This window comes from Pleurodeles waltl, chromosome 3_1 (assembly GCF_031143425.1).
Source record: "Pleurodeles waltl isolate 20211129_DDA chromosome 3_1, aPleWal1.hap1.20221129, whole genome shotgun sequence".
Lineage (NCBI taxonomy): Eukaryota > Metazoa > Chordata > Amphibia > Caudata > Salamandridae > Pleurodeles > Pleurodeles waltl.
The window spans coordinates 552,606,679-552,634,489 of NC_090440.1; the positions used below are offsets into that span (position 1 = coordinate 552,606,679).

The 27,811-nt window shown below is 49.9% G+C and overlaps 1 protein-coding gene across 1 annotated transcript in view; it reads left to right on the forward strand.

Moving 5' to 3' along the window:
* The first annotated feature begins 1,690 nt into the window (after positions 1-1,690).
* Positions 1,691-27,811, forward strand: part of LOC138284303 (uncharacterized) — a 362,047-nt gene continuing 335,926 nt past the window's right edge. Inside the window, exon 1 of the mRNA XM_069222920.1 lies at positions 1,691-1,937. Coding sequence (XP_069079021.1) covers positions 1,856-1,937 — 82 coding nt within the window. The 5' untranslated portion in view covers positions 1,691-1,855. The remainder of the gene's footprint in view (positions 1,938-27,811) is intronic.

A 27,811-nucleotide genomic window follows, 5' to 3' on the forward strand; every position in this document is an offset into this window, starting at 1 on the left:
CAGACTGACCCCAAGGAAGCTCCACCAGCGGCATTAGCATTTCTCCAGGACCCCCGTGACGGCACAGCGTACCCCATAGCCACACCACTCTAGCTCTGCCACAGAGTTTCCATGCTAACACCATGGGCGATGACGCAAATGCTCCCACACTGCAAGCGCAGCATCAGGGAAGCACTGCACACCAACATGCGCTTTTGGCGTCGTGCAGCCATTTAGCCACAGCTGAATCTTGTTGACCCATTTGTATAGAGAGACTAGACAACTATATTCTGGCAACCAGGGAAACCAAGGGAACTGTCAAATGCTCACTACTGCTCCATCAAGTGGGGGAAAAAATCTCTAAACTGTTCAAGTACCTGCCCAATACTGGTGGTGCAAACAGCTACGATGCCGCAGTGAGAGCCCTCAAAGCCCACTTTGAACCTCAGTTGAACCCTGAATTTGAACGCCTCAAATTGTGTCAAGACCGCCAGCGTGAAGGGGTATCCATTGACGCCTTCTATGTGTGACTATGTGAATAAGCCAGCTCATGTATAGCTGACAACCAGATCAAAGAAATTGCAGCACAACTGATCCAAGGCTGTTGCAGCAAGACACCAAGACGGTGTGCAAGTAGACCCAAGGAAGTCACAAGCCATCCGACAGTCCCCAGCGCCCACCACTGTATCAGATGTCCATAGCTTCCTCGGGATGGCTACATACTGCGCCCAATTTATTCCTAGTATTGCAAAGATTGCTGAACCATCACTAAAACCAACGTTAGTTGTGGGAAGATTCAAATTTAGAGTTTAGGACCAAGTTTGGGTGGGATGTAATGAGCCACTCGGACTGTTGCCAGTGTCCTGGTGCCCCGGATAATGTATTGCACCCATCCTCTGGCCAGGCATGGCCAGAGGTTATGAATAAAAGGGTTGTAGACCACTTGGGATCTTTATGCCCATACCAGTACTGAGGCGTCTTATATATGACTAATGCTCAGTTATCAAAGTGCGTGTCACTCACCCGCTAGAAAGGGGACAGCCTAGGCCACACCACAGTATGAATACCCTGCCTTCCTGCTTAAGATGACCGGATGTCCCGGATTTCCCCGGACAGTCACGGTTTTCAGAGGAATGTCCCAGTGTCCCGACGCTTTTGTTAATTTAAAATAAATGTCCTAGTTTTGGGGATAAAGGTCAGTTCAACCTGCGAACGCTTTTTGTTAATTTTAAATAAATGTCACTGTTTTGGGGACAAAGGTCAGGTCAACACTACTTTTATGTCTGACCTGTCCCCGTTTTTTCTTCTCAAAATCTGGTCACCCTACTCCAGATACACCGCCATATACAGGCATTTACAAAGACACCTGCATGTTACCTATTTGTAATTTGCTTAAGAAAATAGACAACGATACAGTGCTCTTCTGGCTTTCCCCAAACTTTATATTAAGCACTAAAAATTCAAAACATATCAGACGCTTGCACATTTTCTTTTTATCTGTTTGCTGAAAGAAAAGAGACTCAACATCTTGGCTCCTAGGCAGCAGTAGAGACATAACCCTTGCTAGCAACTGGCATGTGCAGGACAGAACGTCTTTGGCAAAAGTTAACTTGCGCCATGCAGAAGTGATGAAACGACGCCGCCATCCTTCCTTCCCTAGACATATTTCTTCCTCTTACCAGCGAGCGTCTTTTCTTTGTGATTATGTTGCGCGCGCCCGCGCTGGAGCACGGAACATCAAGAACAAAGCCGTTTCTGGCGTGGACTGCACGTGTCGAAAGAAAGAACGCCAACGGCCTGTTCCTTCCAGCACGCCTTGCGGCCAGCGCCATGGAAACGAGGCCGAACGCTAGGCGTTCATCGCAGCCTCTTCGAGATGCTGCTCCAGGCGGTGCTGTGCCTATTTTTTCTCACCGTCAGCCTGGCCAACCGGGCCCTAAACTCCACTACTACGACCGGTGAGTGAAGACTAGATTGCCTTCGTATGTGGGCAGCCAAGTCATAGCTGCGCCTGTTAATGGGAGCCTTTATTCTTCTTATAAGGAGGGGGGGTGGCCAGCCAGAGAGGAGGGCCGGGGGAAGCCGACTGGCCTGTTCATAAAGACGTTCTAGCCTACTTAACCGGCAGTTAAGCTTAAGAGTTTATGTTTGGATTTGTTGCAAGTTTTCAATTTGCTCATGTGTGACGTTTCCAGAAAGCTTTCTTAAATATTTTCATCGCCTTTGTATTTGACACTTTGTTACACTTTGTTGTGAATAGCACCACACAAGTTTCCCGGTGAATTTTAGAAAATATACTTTGTGTATGATGTAGGAATTAACTTTAACCCCCTACAACGTTTTTGTTTTTGATGACCAAAAACCAGGAAAGGCCAAAGACGTAGAAGTAGGGCTGCAACTTGAAATTGGTTATGGTCACAGAATGATGTAATTTACTACCACACTTACTGATATGAGGACTGTGATGACTTGGGGCTACTGAGACATTGCTATACGCTCTTTAATTTTAAACCTAACCACTTAAGATTTAATAAACACCAAGAATTGGTTGACTGAAGACTGGATTGGAAACCAGTTGTCTTCTATGTAGATTATGCAATCAGCGTGTAGCGAGTCACATTTTATGTCTTGGAGGGCCGTATGGTGGGAATCTGATGATTAATTGTGACGTGCCACAGAAAGTCAGGTCATCTAGTATTGTGGCTACCCTTTGTGTGCACTACAGAATGAGATTGCTTCAAAATTACGGTACAGTGCATGAAAAAATAAAGTTCAAAATTGTTCCCTAAAACACTATTGCCATACTTCAGAAAAGCAACTTTATCACATAGTGGATACTAATTTGAGCTGGAAACCTTATACAGTATAGGTTTCCATGTACTTTGTGGAGGCTGTCCACTATAGTAATTATTTGTGGGTTTTGTGAAGGAGGCTGGCTTTTTATGTAGTGTACAAAAATAATGTGCACTGTGCAGAGAGCCCAAACAACCCCACCTTGGTTTACAGAGGTAACAATTAGTCCACCTAATGCTCTAATTTTTATGGTAGCTTGGTCGTAAAGTTAGGCCAATCTTGGAGAAGTGTTAAGCATTTGTTGTACTCACAGTATCAATAAATGTGAAAACACATTCAAAAGAATAATGTGAGACCAATTTACAAAAATACTTCAGATTTTTGTAACATTTTTAAGTTCAAGATCATCAAAATAGGGTAAGTACTTTTTAAGTTATGATTTTTCAAAGCTTAGCAAAAATAGTCTTTTTGTGCATAATTACGCAACATAAGAATCAATGGGAGTAAACTTTGAAAATCCGTATAAAATCAGGCAATGTGTTTACCAATGTCTCCTAGCCCTTCGAGAGTCCGGAGTGGACTTTTCTTCTTGGTGTCTGACGTGGGGTGACCTACCCCGGGCTATTGCGTGGTTTAGCCACTGGAGGTCGCAGTGCCACCAAATTTGGCACACTTGCAGAATTTCTCCTCTGGGTCCGTCGGGTGGAATTTGGTATGACTGCTTTGTCCGGTCCTTGGTCAGCGGCCTGTCAGTGAAAAGGACTTAACTGGTCTTTTGCTGCTTTGTTGCAGGGAGTGACGCCTTCACTCTGGAGGGAGATCGTTGGCAATTTTCATAAGAGTGGAGGTCTTATGGGGTTTTGTAGAGTCTGTCTAATGTCCCTGCAACCACCCAGCGGTGATTGTCGAGTCCTGAGTGCAGCAGGCATTGTTTGGCGCCTATTTCTTTGTGCAGCAGGAATGCAGGTCTCGAGCCTTGGGTCTTCTTTGTTGCAGGCTTTCTTGTGTCCTTGGAATCTGATCTGCAGGTCTAGTTGTGCCCACTAAATACTGTATTTAGTGGGTGTTTAGGGGAGTCCCTAGTAGTGACCAATGGGTCATATACCACTATGTGACCACTTCCTGTGGACAGAGGCCACTTCCCTATCCCTAATAGCCTATTTTCCTACCATGCAAGATGGAGGAAAATTAAATAGAGGGGTCACCTTGCATGCAACACGTTGGGGGTGGTGCAAACTAGGGGTGGCCACTCCTCCTGTCCTATATGCATTTTCCTGCCATTGCTCCCGCAAAAAGTGAAGGTTTGCAACTGGGATGGGCATCTGCTGCTAGCAGCAGGGCTGATGGTCGAGTTTCAAAGGAGGTAAGCTCATTGAATTTCGCTGGCAGGGCAGTGCACATTCCTGGGGGAGGAGGTGTAACACCTCTGCCTAGGAAGGGCCTTGTTTTCTGAACCCAAAGAGCAAGGGCTCTCACCCCAGGGTTCCAGAATCTTGTCTGGCGGTGGCCGGCTGGTTGTGATCGGCCAGCAACTTGCCAGGGTTAATTAGAATTTCCAAGGGGCACATCTAAAGTGGCAAAGTACATTCTGCAATAAATCCAATACTGGTCCCAGTTTGGATTTATTGTTCTGAGTTGTTTGATACCAAACAACCCAGGGTGCAGAGTGGCCATTATGTAGCTATGAAACTCATATAGACCAGTGTCCAGCTCATACATTTAAAATGGCTGCTCTGTTCACTTACTTTGTCCCAGTTTTGGCAAGGACACAGTAGGGGCCTATTGCTCATGCATCTATGCCCACACATACATTATAGTGCACCCTGCCTTAGGGCTGGAAGGCTTGCCAGAGGGGTGTCCTACCCTTATTGCATGTAGTGTTTAGTGGACAGGGCACACAGACTGTGTGCATGTCAGTTTTCCATTTTGACATTGTACCAGGATACCCAGCCTGCAATAGCAGTTCTGGGTGCATTTGGATGCATGGTCCCTGAGGGTGGCACAACCTGTGATGCTGTCCATAGGGGCCTACCCTTAGTACCCCATGCCCTGGGTACCTAAGTACCATTGACTAGGGACTTATAGTGGAAGCTAAAGATGTTGCCAGTTTTGCCAGTGCATCACAACAGTTTTGGGAAAGAGATCTGGCCCAGGGAACCTTGGTAGCAGGGGCCCTGGGCACTAAAAACTGTGAAACTACATCAAACACCAGGCAAAATGTATGGGGCTAACCATGTCAGAAGAGGCACTTTCTCACATTTTGCAACACCAGAACAAGAGATGCCCTTGTTTTAGCGAGGGTAGGTGTGACTGTTCTAGTATTGTTAGCACCCCAAAGCCACATCACTTAGCAGAGCTTGTTCTTTCAAGGAGTTACTTTAAAGGTGGCAAGTCTTCAGAGGTGTTAGTCATAAAAGAAAGCTGCTTTGCAGCTATTTCATAGGCATACCACCCACCTACCCCTTCACACACTACATTATAAAAAAGTATTCTTTGAGGTGTTTTAGCATGTTCACCAGGTCAAGTGCCAAACCTGTACCCCTTTTTAACTTGCAGACCCTGTATCCTTGAAAGCAGTCTCCAAAGACCAACATTTTTCTGGCTGGCCAACAACCCTAGTAGCAGAGAACCATCTTCTGCTGCATATATATCTCTCCCTTAAAGCACTCTGCCTTTTGTCATGCAGGCCACACATAGTATAGTTCAATGTTCCTGACTCTTGAGCTTTGGACAGTGACCACCATTCCATGCTCAAAACTTCTCTTCCACATGATTGTAGAATAACATTTTTAATAGGGTCAGCTCTCTGCCATTGCAAATGGTGCTCTCCTCTTCCATGATACCAAGGATGCTCTTGTTAATCCCCATGAAACATGCTACAGCTCTGGCCTCCACAATAGCTCTCTAGTCCCTCATTAATACAAAGTCCTTCTGTGATAGCATTTCAGTGCAACCTCTGTTTCTTCTTCAGGGGACAAAGGGAAAGTGCCTGTCTAGGGCTTTTCTGTGCTTTCTGCTCTAAAAGATGGCAGCCATTCTCTTAGGCTGTATTCACATACTTGCTGATGGAAGCTGTATGCTGGCGGACTCAGTATTAGCATACAAGTATTCCATTTCACTCATTCTGTTACAGACAATTTACAAGCCAGTTGGACTCAATAACCACCACACTCCATGCTCCTTCCTAAATTTCTCTTTCTTTGTTGCTGACATCACTATATAGTGTACGCCTTCATTTGACTTGTGCCAGTCTGGGCGCCTCTGCTTGTCACTGGCGCCTTCAGTGCCACAGCTTCCCTGCACATCAAGATACTGGCATGTGGGCCTGGCAATGAAGGCAAATCTGCAGTTATCTCGGCCCCATGTACTCTGTGCCTTCTAGAACATTCCATTGCATTGGTCAGCATTAGAATTTGTGGTAATATACCTGCCAGTATTAGCGACCTGTAAAAGACAAGTTAAGTTGGGGAAAGGGTTAATCACATGGTTGTTTTTTTCTTTTTCTCAAAGGCTTGTAATGCTTGTGTAGATTCAGACAGAGGTCACTAAAAGATTAATAATAGTCAGTCAGTCAAAAAAACGTTATTCAGTCGATTACTACCATTATGCCCAAAAAAACACCAGCATACTCAAATAACAGGACAGGACAGGGATAAAATAAGTGTCATCAGATATAAACCATAATTCTACATAGGGTAGTGATTGCAAGATGCAAATTCAGAACACCACAAAACAAACACGGCTCAGTCCAGACGGCTCCCTCAAAATTAACGTGGAATTAAAAATCTCAAAAGAGGGGCTGCACAGGTATAAGGAAATGGCAAGTACTCTGCATCAAATTACAATTAAAATACAACTAATACCTTGAAATCTGGTTAGAACAAAGCATACCTCTACCTGATCTGTATTGCTTAACTAATATAACTGATTACTGAATAACAAGTGGATTCCACATCTAAATGCAGTGAAAATTGAAGGTCTTCTTTATAGGATAAAATACCTTATGTACGCAAAATAGGGTGCGAAACACATAGGTGGTCATTACAACCCTGGCGGTCAGTGTTAAAGCGGCGGTAAGACCACCAACAGGCCGGCAGTAAAAATTTAGCAATTACGACCGTGGCGGAAACCGCCAACAAAGACAGCCACTTTAACACTCTGACCGCCACGGCGGTACAAACAAACAGCGCAGTGGTCACCGGCAACAGACAGGCGGGAGACAAAGTACCGCCCACAGTATCACAACCTACCAATCCGCCACCTTTTCCGGGGCGGATTCACCGTGGATAAAAACACGGCGGAAACAGGATTCCGAAGGGAAAGCGCTCACCTCTGCACACCCCACGAGGAACGAGGACACCATGGATCTGGAACTCCAAATTCTCCCTGCGATAGTCTTCCTGCTCCTCTACCAGGAGCACGAACGCTGGCGGCGAAGACCACAGTGAGTACTGCACCTACGACACAGGGGAGGGGGGAAGGAAAAAACAGGGGGACACACACGCAACACGCAACACCCCCACCCCCACCCACTACAACACACACACTAATACATATCGATACATCACAGTTACACCCCCCGGAAGAATGCAAAGACCAAAGAAAATGAGTGTAACCATTGTAATATATTAAAAGCAAGTAGGAAAAAAAAATATATATATATACACCATTAACAAAATATACACCAAACATAGTAGTCCAGGTAGTGCTCCAATTAAGTCCGTGGAACACTGGGCCCACACAGTATGGGCAAGGCCCACCCAAGATCCCCGACCATGACGGAGAGAACACTGCAGGGGCATCAGAGAGCAACAAAACAGGCACCTCAGAGGGAGGGAAAGGGGGGGCACCTCAGCCGGTTGAGTGCACGACGCCAAATCCGCGAGGGGGCCACATGCCCACTGTTCAATCCTGGGGAGTGCAAAGCCACAGTCTCTCAAGTCTATACAGTGAGTGGGTTGCCCACTGTTCCATCCTGGGGAGTGCAAAGCCAGTCTCTCAAGTCTCTACAGTGGGTGGGTTGCCCACTGCTCCATCGTGGGGAGTGCAAAGCCACAGTCTCCCAAGTCTATACAGTGGGTGGGTTGCCCACTGTTCAATCCTGGGGAGTGTAAAACCACAGTCTCTCAAGTCTCTACAGTGGGTGGGTTGCCCACTGTTCCATCCTGGGGAGTGCAAAGCCACAGTCTCTCAAGTGGATAACAGTCTCCACTGGTTCTGGAGGGGGCACGGTGCCCAGATCTCTCCACTGGTTCTGGAGGGGGCATTTTGCCCAGAGTGCTTCATCCTGCTAAGGACAGAGGTAGTGGATGGATCTCTCCACTGGTTCTGGAGGGGGCATGGTGCCCATAGTGCTTCATCCTGCTAAGGACAGAGGTAGTGGATGGATCTCTCCACTGGTTCTGGAGGGGGCATGGTGCCCAGAGTGCTTCGTCCTGGTAAGGACAGAGGTAGTGGATCGATCTCTCCACTGGTTCTGGAGGGGGCATGGTGCCCAGAGTGCTTCATCCTGCCAGTGACGAACTCAGTAGCGTCAGTGCCCTTGGCGCTCATGGGCCAGCGTTGCTTGAGACGGCGGTGCCCTGTTCAGCGGTGCTTGAGACGGCAGTGCCCTGTTCAGCGGTGCTTGAGACGGCAGTGCCCTGTTCAGCGGTGCTTGAGACGGCAGTGCCCTGTTCAGCGGTGCTTGAGACGGCGGTGCCCTGTTCAGCTGTGCTTGAGACGGCGGTGCCCTGTTCAGCGGTGCTTGAGACGGCGGTGCCCTGTTCAGCGGTGCTTGAGACGGTGGTGCCCTGTTCAGCGGTGCTTGGAGCGTCGGGCTCCTTTGCAGTGACTCAGCTGCTGGTGGTCCTTCATGGCCCAGCGGGGCTTGTGCTGGTAGTCCTCTCTGGCCCAGCGGGGCTTGTGCTGGCGGTCCCCTCTAGCCCAGCGGGGCTTGTGCTGGCGGTCCTCTCTGGCCCAGCGGGGCTTGTGCTGGCGGTCCTCTCTGGCCCAGCGGGGCTTGTGCTGGCGGTCCTCTCTGACCCAGCGGGGCTTGTGCTGGCGGTCCTCTCTGACCCAGCGGGGCTTGTGCTGGCGGTCCTCTCTAGCCCAGCGGGGCTTGTGCTGGCGGTCCTCTCTAGCCCAGCGGGGCTTGTGCTGGCGGTCCTTTATGGCCCAGCGGGGCTTGTGCTGGCGGTCCTCTCTGGCCCAGCAGGGATGATGGCGGTCACCTCCTGGGCAGCAGGGCTGGTGGTGGCCTCCTGGGCAGCTGGGCTGGTGCTGGCGGTGGCCTCCTGGGCAGCTGGGCTGGTGCTGGCGGTGGCCTCCTGGGCAGCTGGGCTGGTGCTGGCGGTGGCCTCCTGGGCAGCTGGGCTGGTGCTGGCGGTGGCCTCCTGGGCAGCTTGGCTGGTGCTGGCGGTGGCCTCCTGGGCAGCAGGGCTGGTGCTGGCGGTGGCCTCCTGGGCAGCAGGGCTGGTGCTGGCGGTGGCCTCCTGGGCAGCGGGGATGATGGCGGTCTTCTCCGCCGTGCTGCTCTTCCCAGACTTGCTGAGTTTCTTGTGCCCCTTCCCCACCTTGGAAGGTGTCGCAGCTGACTCCACACTTCCACCTGCACCCCTGGGAGCGGCTTTGGTGGCTGGAGTCTTCCCCCTCTCCTGCCGGGCACTGGCCAACTTCTGATGCTTGACAGGTGGGGGACTGTCTGTGCTGTGGCTCCGTGCCACACTGGCTGCCCTGGTGGCTGGTGCACTCCAGATTCCGGTGACTACAGGCACCACTGGTCCCGGAGATGTTGTGGCTGAGGTGCTAGTTCGGGACCTAGGAGACAGACGGGGAGGGGGAGGTGTGGGAAAGAGGTCAAGGTTGGACAGGAAAAGTTTTTGGGAGACACTGGGACGGGTAGCTGGAGGGGGTTTGGGAGTGGAGGAAGAGGTTGTGGTTGTAGGAGGTGTTCGTTTGCTGACTTTGGGTGAAGGTGCATGCCTGGAGGCTGTCGTGAGGTGGATGGCTGTTGGGTGGGTGTGTGCCTGCGTTTGTGTATCTTGGGCGGGGCGTCACAGACACACTGGGAGAGGACACAGGGGACGTGTGAATGTTAGTGGGGGTGGTGACTGCATGTGAGCGGGGTGTGGTCGTGGGTGTGCTGGTGATGGACGTAGTGGCTGTAGAGGTAGTGCATGCAGTTGTGAGTGTACACGAGACTGGAAGGGAGGAGGGAGAAGAGGAGGAGGGGGACACAGTGGAGGCAGTGGATGTTGGTTTGTCTGCATGTGTCTGATGCTTGCGTGAGTGCCTGTGGGATGTGTGGTGCTTATGTTTACCTGATCTTCCCTTGTGTGTTTACGTGTGTGCATGCTTGTCTAGAGGTGTGCTTGGGAGAGGCTGGGGTACGGGGGGTTGGGTCTGGGTGGAGGAAGTTGGAGGGGGGAGGCTAGACACAGGGACAATGGCTGCCATCAGTGCTGAGGCCAGAGTCTGAAAAGCTCGCTGAAGGGCCGCCTGACCAGAATGAATGCCCTCCAGGAATGCATTTGTTTGTTGCAACTGCCTTTCTACACCCTGGATGGCATTCAAAATGGTAGACTGCCCAACAGTGAGGGACCTAAGGAGGTCAATGGCCTCCTCACTGAGGGCAGCAGGGGTGACTGGGGCAGGGCCTGAGGTGCCTGGGGTGAAGGTGATGCCCACCCTCCCAGGTGAGCTGGCACGGGTCAAAGGCTGAGGGGTTGCTGGGAGGGCGGTGCTGGAAGGGGGGGTGGCAGCTGTACCTGTAGATGGGGGGGCACAGATGTTGCCGCCACCACAAGGGAGCTCCCATCAGAGGACGAGTCTGTGTCCCTGGTCTCAGCTCCTGTCCCCGCCGTGGAGCTCCCCTCACCCTCCGTCCCACTGGTGAAGTCTTTAGTGTGGCCCTCCATGGCCAGGTGGGATGCAGCCCCCTCGTGCTCCAGTGCCACTGCTCCTCCGCCTGATGATGCTAATGCACGCAAGAACAGGGAGACCACAAAAAGGGGGGGGCGACAGAAGAAAGACATGTTGAGTGCATGCATTACTGCTACCGTTGGCGGACACGACAGACACAGAAGCCCCCTGCACTACACCGCGCTCTTGGGCTCCACTGTTCAATTCCTGGGAAATGGCCTACTAGGCTATGGACGACATCTGCACACATGGATGACAAAGGGGCATGACTAGGTGTAGTTGTCACTCTATAGAGATGCGGTGGGGTGCCACATGGCCTGCCTTACGGAGGGACCTTGCCTACGGAACTCACCCTGGCCTAGGGAAACCCACAGCCCACCTCCCCCACCCAGACCCTTCCACTGCGTGCAAAATCAGCAGAATGAGAGTGTACTCACCCCCTTGTGGCTGCTGTGATGCCCTCTAGCGCCCATCCAACTCCGGGTACGCCACCGCCAGGATCCTGAACATCAGGGGGGTCATGGTGCGACAGGCACCCCTCCCACGTTGGTAGGCCATCCACAGCTGAGCCTCCGCCGTCTTCTGGCTCCAGCGGTGAATGTCCTCCCATCTTTTCCGGCAGTGGGTGCTCCGTCTGAGTTAGACCCCCAGGGTCCGGACGTCCATGGCGGTGCGTACCGTCACCACCGGCGTACATCGTCATTGGCTCCTGGGCCCATAGGGTCCAATGTTAACCAATGTAGCACTGCGCCGAGGTCTTCGACCGCCTACCGCGACGGTGTACAACGTCAGCACAGTTACCTCACATCCCACTGTCCCACTTTACAGGTCAGGCAGCCGGCATTTCAGGGGCCCACATGGCTTCATTTTCAACTGCGTCACACATACCTAGGCCTAGACTCAACACACATACAGGCCACTTTTTAGATTATGATTGGTGTTCTGTGTAGGCTGTGGGTACGTACCTCTGAGTTGTTTGACTCTGTGCTCGCTGTTGTCAGTGAAAGGTGATTTCTATGCCCTGGGACATATCCCCAACATCATAGGTGCCATTGATGATGGGACACATGTGGCTTTGGTACCCTCCCACAGGAGTGAACAGGTGTACAGAAACCGGGAGAGTTATCATTCGATGAATGTACAGATGGTATGTTTGGCCGACCAGTCCATCTCCCATGTGAATGCCATGTTCCCTGGCTCAGTGTTTGACGCCTACATCCTGTGGAATAGCAGCATCCCTTATGTGATGGGTCAACTCCAGAGGCACCGTGTGTGGCTATTAGGTGAGCACCTGGAAGCTAGTCAGTGGGAATGGTTGTCTGGGTCTGGGGATATCCCTCCAGGTTAGTGTGTGTCTAACAGTTGTCCCTCGCCATTTGCAGGTGACTCTGGTTACCCCAACCTGTCATGGCTACTGACCCCAGTGATGAATCCCAGGACAAGGGCAGAGGAACGCTACAATGAGGGCCCTGGGCGAACTAGATGGGTGATCGAGCGGACCTTTGGCCTCCTGAAGGCCAGGTTCAGGTGCCTCCATATGACAGGTGGATCCCTATTATACTCACCAAAGAAGGTGTGCCAGATCATCGTGGCCTGCTGTATGCTTCACAACTTTGCTTTGCGACAACAGGTGCCTTTTCTGCAGGAGGATGGTCCAGATGGCGGTGTTGTTGCAGCTGTGGAGCCTGTGGACAGTGAAGACGAGGAAGCAGAGGAAGAAGACATGGACAACAGGGACTCAGTGATCCAGCAATATTTCCAGTGAAACACAGGTAAGAATACAAACCTGCCTACTACATGTACTTAAACACTACTACCTCTCTACTGTCTGTCGTTTTCACCCAGTGTATGGTCACTGAGTTGTCACTTTCCCTTACGATTTCACAGATCTGGGTCCCACAGTGTGACATCTGCTTTGATTCCTCATAGACTAGAGCTGTGTGACATAGGTATGTTGACATTACAAGTGAAAGAGCTTTTTGCCACAGTAATTGCTAATACAGTATTCCGAAATCACAGACTGACTCCAGATTGTTTTGTGCTTTAAGGGTGTTTATTTTAGTGCTCAAAATTGGAGGGGGTAGCAAAATGGTGAGGGGTGATGGCGGAGGAATGTCCATGGCAGAGTCCAGTCTATTAGTCTCACAGGTGCATTGCCCAAATGGGCATAGGAAGTGGAGCTGGGGCAGTTTAAGGATGGACAGGGTGATAAAGTGGGACAGTAGGATGGCATTCAGGGTGGTCTCATTTCTTGGCGGGGGTCTTGGCATCGTTCTCTGTCTTGTTCCTGGATCTCAGGGACCGTTTGCGAGGTGGTTCTCCCTCTGCAGGGGGTGGGGTGCTGGTGTGGTGGTCCTGTGGCGGTGCCTCCTGTCCACTAGCGCTAGCGGAGGTGGTGGGCAGTTCATCATCCAGGCTAGTGTCAGGGACCCCTTGTAGTGCCACAGTGTCCCTCCTGGTGTTGAGTACTTCCTTCAGCACCCCTACGTTGGTGCCCAGGGTGGAATTGATGGTTCTGAGTTCCTCCCTGAAGCCCATATACTGTTCCTCCTGCAGGCGCTGTGTCTCCTGAAACTTGGCCAGTACCGTTGCCATCGTCTCCTAGGAGTGGTGGTAGGCTCCCATGATGGAGGAGAGGGCCTCGTGGAGAGTGGGTTCCCTGGGCCTGTCCGCCCCCTGTCGCACAGCAGCCCTCCCAGTTCCCCTGTGTTCCTGGGCCTCCGTCCCCTGGACCGTGTGCCCACTACCACTGCCCCCAGGTCCCTGTTGTTGTTGGGGTGGTGGGTTAGCCTGGGTTCCCTGTAGTGGTGGACACACTGCTGATTGAGGTGTCCTGGGGATGGAGGTATGGGCCCGCTGGGTGGGTGCTGTGCTGGTGTTTCCAGAGGGGGGAAGCTCTGTGGTGGCCTGTGACTGGGTGTGGGGAACCGACTGTCCCGAGGTCCCCGATGGGCCGGGCTGGTCATCTAGATCCAGTTGGACAGAGGTGCTGTCATCACTGTGAGCCTCTTCTGTTGGTGGTGTGGACAAGGGTGGACCCTTCTGTCCGGTGACATTGGGTAGGGGTCCTGAAGGGGTATAAAAGGATGTTTATTACATCTGTGTGTGGCATGGTGTGCAATGGGTGGGTGACCGTGTACCCCAGCGCTTCCATTCCTGTGTGGGACCTTGTGTGAGGATGGTTTAGGGGGGTGTATGGGTATGTGCAGTGGCCATGCTTTAGTGATGTGTGTCCATGCATTGTTGCATGCAGGGCTTGGTGTTGGGATGGGTGGGTTGTGATGTTGGGACATTTGTGAGAAGTTAGAGTGATGGTGGTGAGGGTGAGGGTGGGGGTATGTGCTGGCATGCAGGTAGGGTGGGGAATGTAATAGTTGAGATTTTACTTACCAGAGTCCATTCCTCCACCTACTCCTGCGAGGCCTCCAGGATGCAGAATCGCCAAGACCTGCTCCTCCCATGTTGTTAGTTGTGGGGGAGGAGGTGGGGGTCTGCCGCCAGTCCGCTGAACCGCCAGGTGGTGTCTTGGGACCACGGAACGCACCTTCCCCCATAGGTCGTTCCACCTCTTCCTGATGTCCTCCCGATTTCTTGGGTGCTGTCCCACTGCATTGACCTTGTCCACTATTCTTCGCGATAGCTCCATCTTCCTTGCAATTGAGGTGTTCTGCACCTGTGATCCGAATAGCTGTGGCTCTACCCGGACGATTTCTTCCACCATGACCCTGAGTTCTTCCTCTGAGAACCTGGGGTGTCTTTGCCGTGCCATGGGGTGGGGTAGGTGATGAGTGGGGTGGTGTGTGGGGTGATAAGTGTGCTGATATGTAGTGGTGCGTAGTGTGAGGTGCGTGGAAGTTATGTGGATGATGGTGTTGTGTGCCTGTGGATGTTAGTATTGTTGATGGTGGTGTCTCTCTCTGGCCTTCGTTCATGAATTTTGGTCATAGGGGTTTGTGGGTGATGTGTGTGTGTGTTATATATTGTATTGGGTGTGTGGGAGTGGTGTGTGTATGTGTATCAGGTGTGTGTATTTTGAATTGTCCAATGTGGTGGTATTTTGGAGATGTGTGTGTATTTTTAGCGCAGTGGTGTGTACCGCCAATGGAATACCGCGGTTGAAAGACCGCTGCGTGGATTTGTGTGTCGTGATAGTGTGGGCGTATTTCTGTTGGCGTGACGGTGGAGGTTTTGTTTTCGCCAGTTTATCACTGACCTTTGGTGTGGCGGACTTGTGTGGGTGTCTGAATTTTGGCGGATTCTGTGCTGTGGGTTGTAATAGCTGTGGTGGTTTTCCGCGGCCGCAGCGGTGTGTTGGCGGTCTTCTGCACGGCGGTAAGCAGCTTTTACCGCCAATGTTGTAATGACCGCCATAGTCTCGGGATGGTGTATAATTTACAAAAAAGCATAAAATTAGTAGTTGATTGAGGTGAAAGAGAATCGCATGGGCAACAAGACAATGAGGAAGACCAGCAGTCACTAAGCAGTAAGGCAACCAGAAAGTGCATAATCTCAGACGTGTGAGAAAAAACATCTGTATTCAGGGTGAGTGATCCATATTAAATACAGTTCGACTGATTCTGTGGTCGAGATCTGTATGTACCGGGAGACAGCAACCATGGCTCACAAGCTAGAAATTCTAGATTTGGTTGCGACATATAAAATAAAGATTTAACCAGCCTCTTTGCATTGGCATCAATACTAATCGGAGAGTTAAAATAGTAAGGCTTACTGATGTCCTGAAACACTTGCTTAACATGAGCTAGCCAGGGAATTGATGCCATAATATCTAGCCTCATGCACTCCTCCAGGACCAGGTGGGAGAAATGTGTCTCCACAGAGGACCATATTTTGGTCCTATAGAGCAAGGGTGCAATTCTCATGTGGTCCTCCAGATATTAAATGCCTAATTCTGTGTGCACAATATAACTAGCAGTATTTTTGGGGACAGCTAACAGCTGACACAGAAATGTATTTTCTAAAGCTTGCACATTTCTTGGATCAACATAACCCCAGGCTCCTGCACCTTGTCTCTTCATTGGGAGGCATTCACTTTTGTACAGAAAAATTATCTCTTTAGTGGGTTGTGACCTAGTTTTCTTGCAAAACCAAATACTGCCTCAGAGGCTTCTGTGAGCTCTGTGCCTTTTTTGTGAGTAAATGTTCCCATTTTAGGGAAGCGTTGAATAATATGCCTAAATAATTAAAATTGGAAACCTTGGCTATTGAAGTTCCTCCTATAAGGAATTTACAGATGCGGGTGGTCTTGGGGCCACAGATCATAATGTAAGAATTTTTATTATATACCTCTATGTCAAGCTCCGCCTTGCAGTTGGTAAAGGAATAAAGCAGGAACTGGAGGCCATTTGCCGTACAAGCTACTAGAATTGCATTGTCAGCAAATAAAAGGGCAAGAACTGAAGGGAACCCAACCTTAAGTACACCTTTACCTGCTTTTACAAGTGCTGAGTCGTGGATGTTGATATAAAATAAAAAAATGAACAAAGCTAAATGCATCTCTTCCAAACATCTCGATTAGACTAGATCGATTGGGCGCAATCACCATTTTGATCATAGCACATGGTGATGGTAGTAGCCCAGTACAATTGTTTAAGCATTTCTAACAAAGATACTTCTGATGGATACAACTACCCGTGGATTCCTCACCTAATGAATACTCCCATGGTGCCAGCATTCGACGGAAATCTTCTTCCTAGTCTCTGCACGTCGACGAGGACGTCACTCTAGCACACGCGACGCCATCTGACGTCATACAGGCAATAAGAGGTCCTCGACGACGTGCCGACGTCAGTTCCCTTTTTTCCGTGCATTCGAAACGGTTATCTTCGAGGGAGCAACTGTTACTTTCGTGGTTACAGTGTATTTTTTGCTGCGTAGTCCTTCGCTGCAGTAATAATGTCGCAGAGAAAGTCGGGTTTTAAGCCTTGTCGTGAGTGTGGGGGCAAGATGTCAGTTACGGATCCTCACTCCGACTGTCTTTGGTGTTTAAGCTCCGACCACGACGTCTCGACTTGCGATTCATGCCAGCACATGAATCCAAAGGCCCTCAAGGAACGTGAGGCGAAGTTGTTTATGGCGAAGTCGAAGAAAGAAAAACATCATAAGAAGTCTTCTTCGCCAAGGCATCGGCGTCATCGAGACTCCCGGCGCCGTAGAGAATCACGGCGCCATTCGAGCAAGGAGACTCGTTCCAGGTCTTCGGATCGGCGCCGGAGGACTTGGGAGGTCAGTCCCACGGTCACGCCGCATCCATCGACGCCATTGCCCTCTCCGGCGTCACCGACTTCACCTGGACAGGCGTCGGTGATTGAAGTGGTGCAGCCTCTGGTGTTGTCCCCGGCGTCGCAGACGTCGAGGCCGGCGTCGGGGTCGCCTTCGATACAGGCACCCCAGTATCCGGCTTTTCCCACCCCTGGAGCCGATAGTACTGCATTCCTAAATGCGATGTATACCATCTTCCAACAGATGGCTCCAGGGGGTGCTCCGGCTGGCCCTTTGGCCTTTTCATTGGGTGATCCTGCGCCTCTACGGCCGGCACCCTTTATGCCCTTTCTCCCTTTTGGGAACGTGGGCTCGGCGCCGGTGTCGGCGCCGGTGGCCGCTCCGGTGGCTTCGGAGGGATTGGCCCCGGAGATTTCCATCCCGTCGACGTCGGGATTTCGTCCTGTGACTCCGGTGGGTCCATCCGCTCCGAGTGCTCTTTCATCGGCGCCGAAGTTACCTGTGGCGCCGGATGCGGCGTCGGTGGCTTCTGAAGATCTGCGCCGATCTTCGGCTTCGGCGGAGGCATTGTCGACTCCGCGTATCGAGCAGAGGCTTCATTCGAGGAGACGTGCTCTCCGTTTATTAGAGGAGCAGGAGTACCAACAAGTCCTGGAAGAAGGAGAACTAGAGGACTCGGGTGATGGACTGCATGGTCTAGATACAGCCAGTGGGCTGGACACTTCCCCTGAGTGGGATCTTTCGTCTCCAGGGGAATACACGGAGGAGGCTGCTTCCTTTCACGCAGTGGTACAGAAGGCAGCTAGTTTTCTTGACCTGCCTTTGCCGGTGGCAGAGACAAAACAGAACCTTCTGACAGAGGTGCTTCATCCGACCTCAGCTGCGGCAGAGCCTCTATTGCCCTTTAATGACGCTTTGCTGGATCCGGTGCTAGAGGTGTGGAAGAGACCAGTATCTTCCCCAGCGGTTCATAGAGCCGTAGCCAGGAGGTATCGAGCTGCACCAACTGACCCTGGCTTTCTTTCTAGGCACCCTACACCGGAGAGCTTGGTGGCGCAGGCCTCCTGTTCATCCAAATCAGTGCCTGGTTCTTTCCCGACGGTGCCTGGGGACAGAGACTCGAAGAAACTGGATGCGCAGTCCAAGAAAATCTTTTCGTCCTGCAGTCTGGCGTTGAAGGCCACCAACGCAACTTGTATCCTGGGGAGATATATTCATGCTCTTATGGATGACATTTCCTCATCATTTACGGAGCTTCCCCAGGGTCTTTTGGATGTTGTTTCAGATGCCCAGGCTGCCGCGACCCAGATTATTCAGTCTGGGCTGGACACGACCGACTCGGTGGCCAGAGCAATGGGCACGACTGTGGTGGCAAGGAGACAGGCCTGGCTCCGTAATTCGGGGTTTTCTGCAGATGTGCAGTCAACCCTATTGGATCTCCCTTTTGATGGGGACAAGCTGTTTGGCGCCAAGGCAGATTCGGCCTTGGAACGTTTTAAGGAGAGCAGGGCCACAGCCAAATCGCTAGGACTCCAAGCTCCTTCTTCCTCTGCCTCTTCCAGGAGGTTTCGGGGATTTGGGCGTGGCTCTTCCTCCTCTTCCTTTCGGGGGAGATTCCAGCAACCTACCTCTTCCCATCCCTATAGATCTTTCAGAGGGAGAGGGAGGGCCCGCACCAGAGGAGCCTCTCAGCAGCACTCTGCCTCTTCCTCGTCCTCTGGAGGGGTGCAGCAGGGAAAGCAGCCTTAGGCTTCCACCATTTCCCACTCACTCCTCTCCTGTAGGGGGAAGATTACAGCATTTTCTCCGCAAGTGGAAGACTATTACGACGGACACTTGGGTTCTCAGTATTGTGGGAAAAGGCTACACCCTTCCTTTTCGGGAGTTCCCGCCCCTCATCCCGCCCGCCCGTCTTATTGTTCAGAAGAACACCTCCTGTTGCTAGAACAGGAGGTAGAAGTCCTCCTTTCAAAGGGCGCAGTAGAGTTGGTCCCAGAGCAGGAAAGGGGTCGAGGTTGTTACTCAAGGTATTTCCTGATTCCCAAGAAGGATGGTCGGTTGAGACCAATCCTGGACCTGAGGATCTTGAATTGGTTCCTCAAACAGGAAAAGTTCAAGATGCTGACCCTAGCTCAGGTGCTTTTGGTGTTGAACAAGGAAGATTAGATGGTGTCTGTCGACTTGCAGGATGCTTACTTTCATATCCCGATACTCAAGTCACACAGGAAGTATCTCCGGTTTATGGTGGGATCGCAGAACTATCAGTTTGCGGTCCTTCCGTTTGGTCTTACTTCAGCACCTCGAGTCTTCACGAAGGTGATGTCGGTGGTTGCGGCAGAGCTCAGAAGGAAAGGGATAGCAGTATTCCCTTACTTGGACGACTGGTTGATCAAAACAAAGTCGCCGGAGCTTGTGTCGCATCATCTGCAGTCAACGACTCAGTTGTTGTTCGACCTGGGTTTTTCGGTGAACGAGCCCAAATCTCACCTGGAGCCCTCTCAGTGCCTCCTGTTCATAGGGGCAGTACTGGATACAACATTGAGTCGAGCCTTTCCTCCGCCTCAGCGGATTCAAGATATTCAGGAATTGGTTCCAATGTTTCGAAATGGAGCGGTAGTTCCAGTCCTCAAGGTCCTTCGTCTGCTCGGTCTGTTTGCCTCCTGCATTCTGTTGGTCACACATGCTCGCTGGCACATGAGGGCTCTTCAGTGGTGCCTCCGAAGGCAGTGGTCTCAACACAAAGGAGATCTAGAAGGTGCTGTCAAGATCTCCAGAGATGCTGCTGTGGACTTGAAGTGGTGGATTGCGAGCAACAATCTTTCACAAGGAAAGCCGTTCGCGCAGTCGCCACCAGTGGCCACGGTCATAACGGATGCTTCCACTCTAGGGTGGGGAGCTCATCTGGGGGATCTGGAGATCAAAGGCCTTTGGTCTCCAGAGGAGCAGATGTTTCATATCAATCTGTTAGAGTTACGGGCTGTACGTCTGGCTCTCAAGGCCTTCCTCCCTTCCCTTCGTGGTCAGTCGGTACAGGTCCTGACGGACAATACTACCACGATGTGGTACATAAACAAACAGGGAGGAGTAGGGTCGTACCTTCTCTGCAAAGAAGCTCTTCGACTATGGTCCTGGGCAAAGGACCATCAGATTTGCTTGGTAGCAAATCATCTGGCCGGGGTCTTGAATGTACGTGCGGACGGTCTCAGTCGCCAATTCTCGGCAGACCACGAGTGGCGTCTCCATCCAGATCAAGCCCGTTTGATCTTCCAAAGGTGGGGGTTTCCTCATAGATCTGTTTGCCACTCTGGAGAACGCGCATTGTCCGTTATTCTGCAGCCTCCAGTATCCGATGCAGGGAGCGTTAGGGGACGCGTTTCAAATAACCTGGTGCGGCCAGTTGCTTTACGCGTTTCCTCCCATACCCTTGATTCCTCGAGTATTGAGGAAGATTCGCCAAGACCGGGCGCTAGTCATCTTAATAGCTCCGGATTGGCCAAGGAGGGTGTGGTACTCCGACCTTCTCCAACTCTCAATGTGCCCTCCGCTCCGTCTCCCTTTCAGGGCAGACCTCCTCTCGCAGTCGCAGGGGCAGGTTTTACACCCCAACCTCCAGAGTCTGCACCTACATGCCTGGAGATTGAACGGGGCAACCTGAGTTCCTTCTCTCTCCCGCCTGATGTAGTGGATGTTATATTAGCGGCCAGGCGACACTCCATTAAATCTATCTACGCTAATAGGTGGTCTAAATTTGTTGCGTGGTGTGGAGAGAGGCAGATTGATCCCTTACATGCTCATCTATCGGACGTTTTGTCTTTTGCTCTCTCTCTAGCGCAGAAAGGTTGTGCAGTGGCTACCATTAAGGGTTATTTGTCGGCCTTGTCAGCCTTCATTTGTCTTCCAGACCAACCATCGTTATTTAAATCCCCTATTGTTATCAGATTCTTCAAAGGTCTTCTAAATAAATATCCTCCAAAACCATTCGTTATGCCGCAATGGGATTTGTCCTTGGTCCTGACTTTCCTTATGGGGTCCCCTTTTGAGCCTATGCATTCTTGCCCCTTAAGGTATTTGGTTATAAAAACAGTTTTCCTGGTAGCTATAACATCTGCAAGGAGAGTGAGTGAGTTGCAGGCCTTATCGGTAAAGCCCCCTTATACAACTTTTTATGGGGATAAGGTGGTGTTGAGGACCAAGGCTGCTTTCCTCCCGAAGGTTGTTTCACCCTTCCATTTGGCTCAGACAATTACTTTGTCCACGTTCTATCCTCCGCCTCATCCTTCTAAAGAGGAAGAAAGACTGCACCGTCTGGACCCAAAGAGGGCGTTGAGCTTCTTTATTGATAGAACAAAGGATTTCAGGCTGGAGGATCAGCTGTTCATCGGGTACGTGGGCAAGAGGAGAGGAAAGGCAGTCCACAAGAGAACACTCTCCAGGTGGGTGGTTCTTTGCATTAAAATCTGTTACTCTTTGGCAAAGAAGGACCCTCCTGAGGGCATTAGAGCTCATTCCACCAGAGCTAAGTCGGCCACTTCGGCCTTGGCCAGGGGTGTTCCTGTGGTTGACATCTGCAAGGCCGCAACTTGGTCGTCCCTTCACACTTTTGCGAAACATTACTGTTTGGACTCTGAGGTCAGAAGGGACGGCCATTTTGCACGGTCAGTGCTGCAGGATTTCTTGGTTTGACCATTTAGGCACCCGCCACCGGGCGTGGTACTGCTTTGGGACTCTATTCATTAGGTGAGGAATCCACAGGTAGTTGTATCCATCAGAAGAACGAGTTACTTACCTTCGGTAACGACTTTTCTGGTGGATACATTAGCTACCTGTGGATTCCTCACGGTCCCACCCGCCTCCCCGTTGCCTTTCTGGTCTTACCAAGTAATCCTTGAGTGCGCTCCTCTTGGTCTTCAAGGTTGCAATAGACGTTGTATATATGGATACTTGTGTATATTATCTGTATATATATATATATATATATATATATATATATATATATATGTATATATCTTTGTGTACATACATGATTTGCATATATTTGTTCGTTATATTAAATTTACAGCTATTCATTGCAATATTGTGTATTTTACAAGGTTATGGGATGTTGCCTTGCTCTTTCATTGCATTGGGTGGTTGTTCTCATGCACGTAAAAAATGTTGGTACTGACGTCGGCACGTCGTCGAGGACCTCTTATTGCCTGTATGACGTCAGACGGCGTCGCGTGGGCTAGAGTGACGTCCTCGTCGACGTGCAGAGACTAGGAAGAAGATTTCCGTCGAATGCTGGCGCCATGGGAGTATTCATTAGGTGAGGAATCCACAGGTAGCTAATGTATCCACCAGAAAAGTCGTTACCGAAGGTAAGTAACTCGTTCTTCAGTTCCTGCCTTCTCCATCAAATCCAAAAGCTTCTCTCTGTTGACCAGCACAAGAGAAGCCCATAAAAGTATTATGCAAAGAACCTCTCCGGGCTTTCATGTATTTGCCCATTATCAAGAGGATATTTAAAGATTGCTTCCCCATGCCCACGCCTCGTCGAAAACCATATTGTATGACCAAGGAAAAAGTAGTTGGCCTCGGCCCCGTCTTCCAGCTTCTCAAGAATTATGCGCTCCAAAATCTTGACAGAAGCATCCAGCAATTAAATAGAGGGACACAGGCCAGGAAATTTCTATCCCCTTTTTTTGAAAATAGGCACTGTAATTGACTCTCTCCAAGATTTAATTGGGGCTCCCTTGATACCTGCATGGAATACGTATGTTAATAGAGGGACCAAGAAGGTAGGATTGTGTCTGGAAAGGTTGACAGGGACTCCGTCAGGTCCCAGTGCTTTCCCTGCTAGGGATCCTAAAATGGCCTTGGTGACATCAGAAACCTTCGTGGAATCAGTTAAGTGAACCACTTCGAGTGGATTGGGGAGTGAAGGGTCAAAGATACTTAGGGTGGCATTTAAGTGGTTATTTGGGCCAAAAATATTTGTAAAATGAGAAACACAGGGGGTTATTCCAACTTTGGAGGAAGTGGTAATCCGTCCCAAAAGTGACGGTAAAGTGACGGATATACCACCAGCCGTATTACGAGTCCATTATATCCTATGGAACTCGTAATACGTCTGGTGGTAAATCCGTCACATTTGGGACGGATTACCACCTCCTCCAAAGTTGGAATAACCCCCACAGTCTTTCGCCGAAGTATGGCAAACCAGACACGTTTGGGAGGCTTCTGAAAAAAAGGGGTGATGAACAACTTTCCAGAATAATCTGTTGTCTCTAAATTGCAAGGCCAATTCCAGATCAACCCAGGCCTTGGATCTAATTTCTTTGCTTCTTTTGTCTAGGACTGTTTTATTTGCCTGTCTGTCTGCTCTAATTGCTACTGTGTTGGATGGTAATGTATTAGTGGCCTGCTTTAGAGTATTTAAAGCAGCAGTTGAGGCAGAATCAAACCATTTCTGGGAAGGTGGATCTTGGGGGTGTTTCCTTGCGATCAGCATAAATTAAATCTTTTACAAACCCCCAGGAAGCTGTCCGAAACCTTATCAGGCTCAGTCTTGTTAGACAGACAACAAATAAAATCCTCAATGATACCTACAATAAGATCTTTAAAAAACTGATTTGGGTCAACACTATTCTATCTCATACGTGCTCCGCTGTTAGGGTGGTAGTGTAAAGCATCCCTCATCCCATACTTGGCTGTCCTGGGGGCGGAGTGAAGCAGGCCAAATATAACTGGGTTGTGATCACTCAGGCTTGTGGGACTAACTTAAACATTTATAGTTTTGGCTGCTAAATCTAGGGATACTAGGACAAAATCAATGGTACTTCCTCTACACCTCCCAGTAAAAGTTAGTGTGCAAGGAATGATGAAAAACTCGGATGAAAAAATAAAATTATGGATCACCACGATCCAATGTAAAACTTCCCCATAGGGGGTATATAAAAATGGGAGATGATATCATCCTGCAAGTCTGCAACCCCACCCACACGTTCAACGCTGAAGTGGCACCAGACAGTGTTAAAATCCCCTAACCAAACAAGTGACACACGATTCCTAATGCCTTGCACAAAAACTAAGATATGGCACTCCATCTTTTCTATTAACTTAACCAGCTGTTCACACAAAAAAAAAATTGAAATTGACTAAGATGACATTGACATAATTAGGCAAAGATAATTTAAAAATGTGTAAACATGAAGTGGACATCAATTCCTCTATGGACATACCGGCACATTAAAGAGAAACTAGAACCGCTAATCCCCCTTTTGCCCTATCTGGTGGGCACACAAAAGTATTGAATCCATTAATGTGAAATTTGTCTACTGCCCAAGTCTCTTGACAACAGACGATATCAAAGCTTTTGATGATCCATGCCAGTCATTTTTTACAGCTTCAGCCGCACCCCCGCAATTTTTCAGGAAAGCAGGTGCAGGATAGCTAAAGCCTCCAATGACCCCCCTGAACTGGCTCCTGACAAATTGGAATGGTCTGGAAATTGACTACCTTGGGCACAGGCAACAGCAGAGGGGTGGATTGATGACAAATTGTAGGAAGGGTCAATCAGTTATTGTCTGATAGGCCTGACAGAGGCACAAAGCGATTGCACATGGGCTGCTGGCCCCTGAAACCCTGGGTAGCAGTGGGGCCATCCCAACAGCTGGAGGAATTGGCCACCAATGAAGCTTTAGGGCTGTATAAGAAACCGAAGGGAAGTGCACGGATTCTGCTACGCTTGTTTGCTTAGAAATCCATTTGATGTAAGAGAGATCTCACTATGCCTGGATCTTTGAAGTTGATCACAATACAGTCACCCTGAGAGGCTTTTAGCAACGGGCCCAACCAGTCCACTCTACAGGCCATTATGACATTGTCCACTAAGCCTGTTGGCCATTCAAAACTCTTCCTTCACCATTAAGCTATTTTGAATATTAGGCTTTTCCCGTCCTCAGGGGCACCTTCATCCAGTGGGGGAACTCCCTCCAAAACAGTAACATAAGAAGTACACTCAGGGGAGAGATGTAAGTGCCTTGGGTGGCTTCCATATTGAGCAGCTTCCTTCAGAAGGCAGACGCCACGTTCAGAGGGGGGTGGGTGGACATATCCGGTTGTGTTTGCTGTGCAGGCTGGAGGCGGGCCGTTGCCAGGAGTAGCGGGTTGGCTCTAACTGGGGTGATTAGTCTTTGTGAGATGGGGCAAAGGCTTGGGTTCTAGGCGTTACAAGATGATGCATGGTGATAGGAATTGATCTTGCATATCACAGATTAATTGGAAGCAAGATGTTCATAAATAGGCTCTAATTTACCCACCATGGCCTGTATGAGGCTATTGCACAAATTCGTAACAGCCTCCAAGAATAAGTCTGTATCCCGTGTGCCCAAGGACACCCTCACCTCAGTAGGAGCTCATGCACACTGCCTCTTCAACTTGGTAGCTGGAACAGCCCTCTTCCTTTTTCCCATAGTAACCTTTCCCTGCTGTATGAGAGTGATTGTGGCTGAGAACAAACTACCTCTGCCTCCGTGCTGGTGATCGTAACTGGTGGAGTAATGGCGAGATCTTCCCAACTTGAGAAAGCCACGCTGGTAATAGTAGCAGCCGTTGAGGTAAGAGAAGACTGTAGATTCACACAAAGGAGGTGCTGGCAAAGAAAGTGCCAAATAATGCTCAGCCAGTTTGATTTCTTTACTAATGACGCTGACAGCCCTCTGTAGGAAGCCATCAAGAGTGACACCTGGTGTGGCTTTAGAGCCACTCCCCAATGGCTTCCTTTTCCCCACTGAGCCAGAACTTGGTAACAGGCCACAAAAAGGAACAACAGAAAAAAGTCACATTACCTGTGGCAGGCCAGATGAAAGGAATGTGGCTCAGTCTATTCTGGGTGCAGATGGGCCCGCTTTTGGCCCGGTCTTCACCCAGGGCACATCCTGCATGCATCCTGCACCGCGGCTGTTAGACGTGCTTAATAATTGCCAAACCCCTCCTTCAGAGTTCAAGGAAATGCACCAATCAAAGCTTCACAATGGCCGTTCTGCATTTGGGGTCTCCCTCAACCACTACCACAGACTCATAAATAACACAAAAAAGCAAGCCTTGACCACTCACATTCAAACCAGCGCCAACCGCAAAAAGAACTAATCACTTTCGTCAAAGAGTTTGTGAAGCCCTCAGCACTCGAGAACACCATACACCGACTCAGGAACTGTGCGACTCCCTTGCCACCACTTTCATGACAGAATCATTACGATGTTCAGGAACTTTGCACTCTAGCCCCCTGCAGAAGACCCTATCCTTTGTCTCACCCAGTCAGACACCCCTCCCAATCAAGGTACCCACAAGTGGAATCAGCTAACCACCCAAAGCACCTCCAGCATCATGAAAACCATCCACTCAGAACCCCCCCATTGACCCAAGCCCACACCACATATTCAACCTCTGAATCAACAGCATTAATAAAAGACTCACGGTCATCATCAACTCATCCATCAACCCACCTACCCTGACAGTTGGAATCATGGAAGAGTCAATCCCCTTCTCAGGAAGCCCACTGCAAACCACAATGACCTCAAAAACTACTGGCCAATCTCCCTGCTCAAATTCCCAGCAAAAGTTATAGAAAAAGCCAGCAACCAGCAACTTGCATCATACTTGTAGGACAACAACTTGCTTGATCCATCACAGTCTGTATTTTGCCCCAGTCACAGCACGGACAATATCAGAACCATCTTAGACCAGAGACACTCGGCAGCCCACATCTTTCTTGACCTCTCGGTGGCCTTTGACGCGGTCTCACACCACACTCTGCTCAAAAGACTTCATCATATCGGCATCCAAGGAGATGTCCTGAAATGAATTGCATTCTTTCTCTCAGGACAGATTCAGACCATCCACCTCCCTCCTCTCACCTCTGAACCCAAGCCCATCATCTGCAGAGTGCCCCAAGGATATTCCCTCAGCCCGACCCTATTCAGTGTCTATATGACTTCCCTGGCCAACATCGCAAGAATCCACGGACTGAACATCATCTCCTACGCTGATGACGCGAGCTTATCCTCTCACTATCGTAAGACCACTCCAAGGCTAAACTAACTTCCAACTCTGCATGAGCAGCATATCCGTCTGTATGAGGGAGAACTGCCTCAAACTTAATACTGACAAAATGGAAGACCTAATACTCATAAACTGCACTTCACTCTGGGACGACTCCGGGTGGCCTTCAGACCTAGGGCTCCCGCTCCGATAGAACAAGCCCGTAACCTAGGGATCATCATTGACAACAAACTCAGCATTAAAAACCAAGTCAACACAGTTTTCTCTGCCTGCTTCCACACCCTCCACCTCATGCGTAAGATCATCAAGTGGCTCCTCACCAACACTACACGCACCGAACACCGGAAAGCCTCTGGTATGCACACAATAAGGACGCTGATAAAAATGTATGTAAATCGGCACTAGCCAATTACAAGTCCCTTTTGTTCAAAGAAAAAAGATATTATTTAACTCAGAAGATTGAGTCTGCTATAGACTCCACTAAGGAGCTTTTCAGAGTGGTATCAGAGTTAACCACCCTGCCAGACAGGAGAAATCTTGATCACAACCAACTAGTCTGTGACTAACGTACACTCAGATTTAGAGATAAGGTCAATCAAATCTACGCTAAATTTGAGACGTTCAACACTGCTGAAACTCATCATCAATCCTCCCTTTTTTAGGCAGGTTATTGCTACCCTTAGGGAATTCCAACATGTTTCTCCTGACCTTATATCAAAAAGGATCAGCTCAGCTAAGTCCAGCTTCCCTCATGACCCCTGCCCTCCCCCTGTGCTCACGTTAGCTAGAGAGATAGCAGGCTCCATTCTCACCACTATTTTTAATTCTATGTTCATCTTAGGGGTCTTCCCCTCTC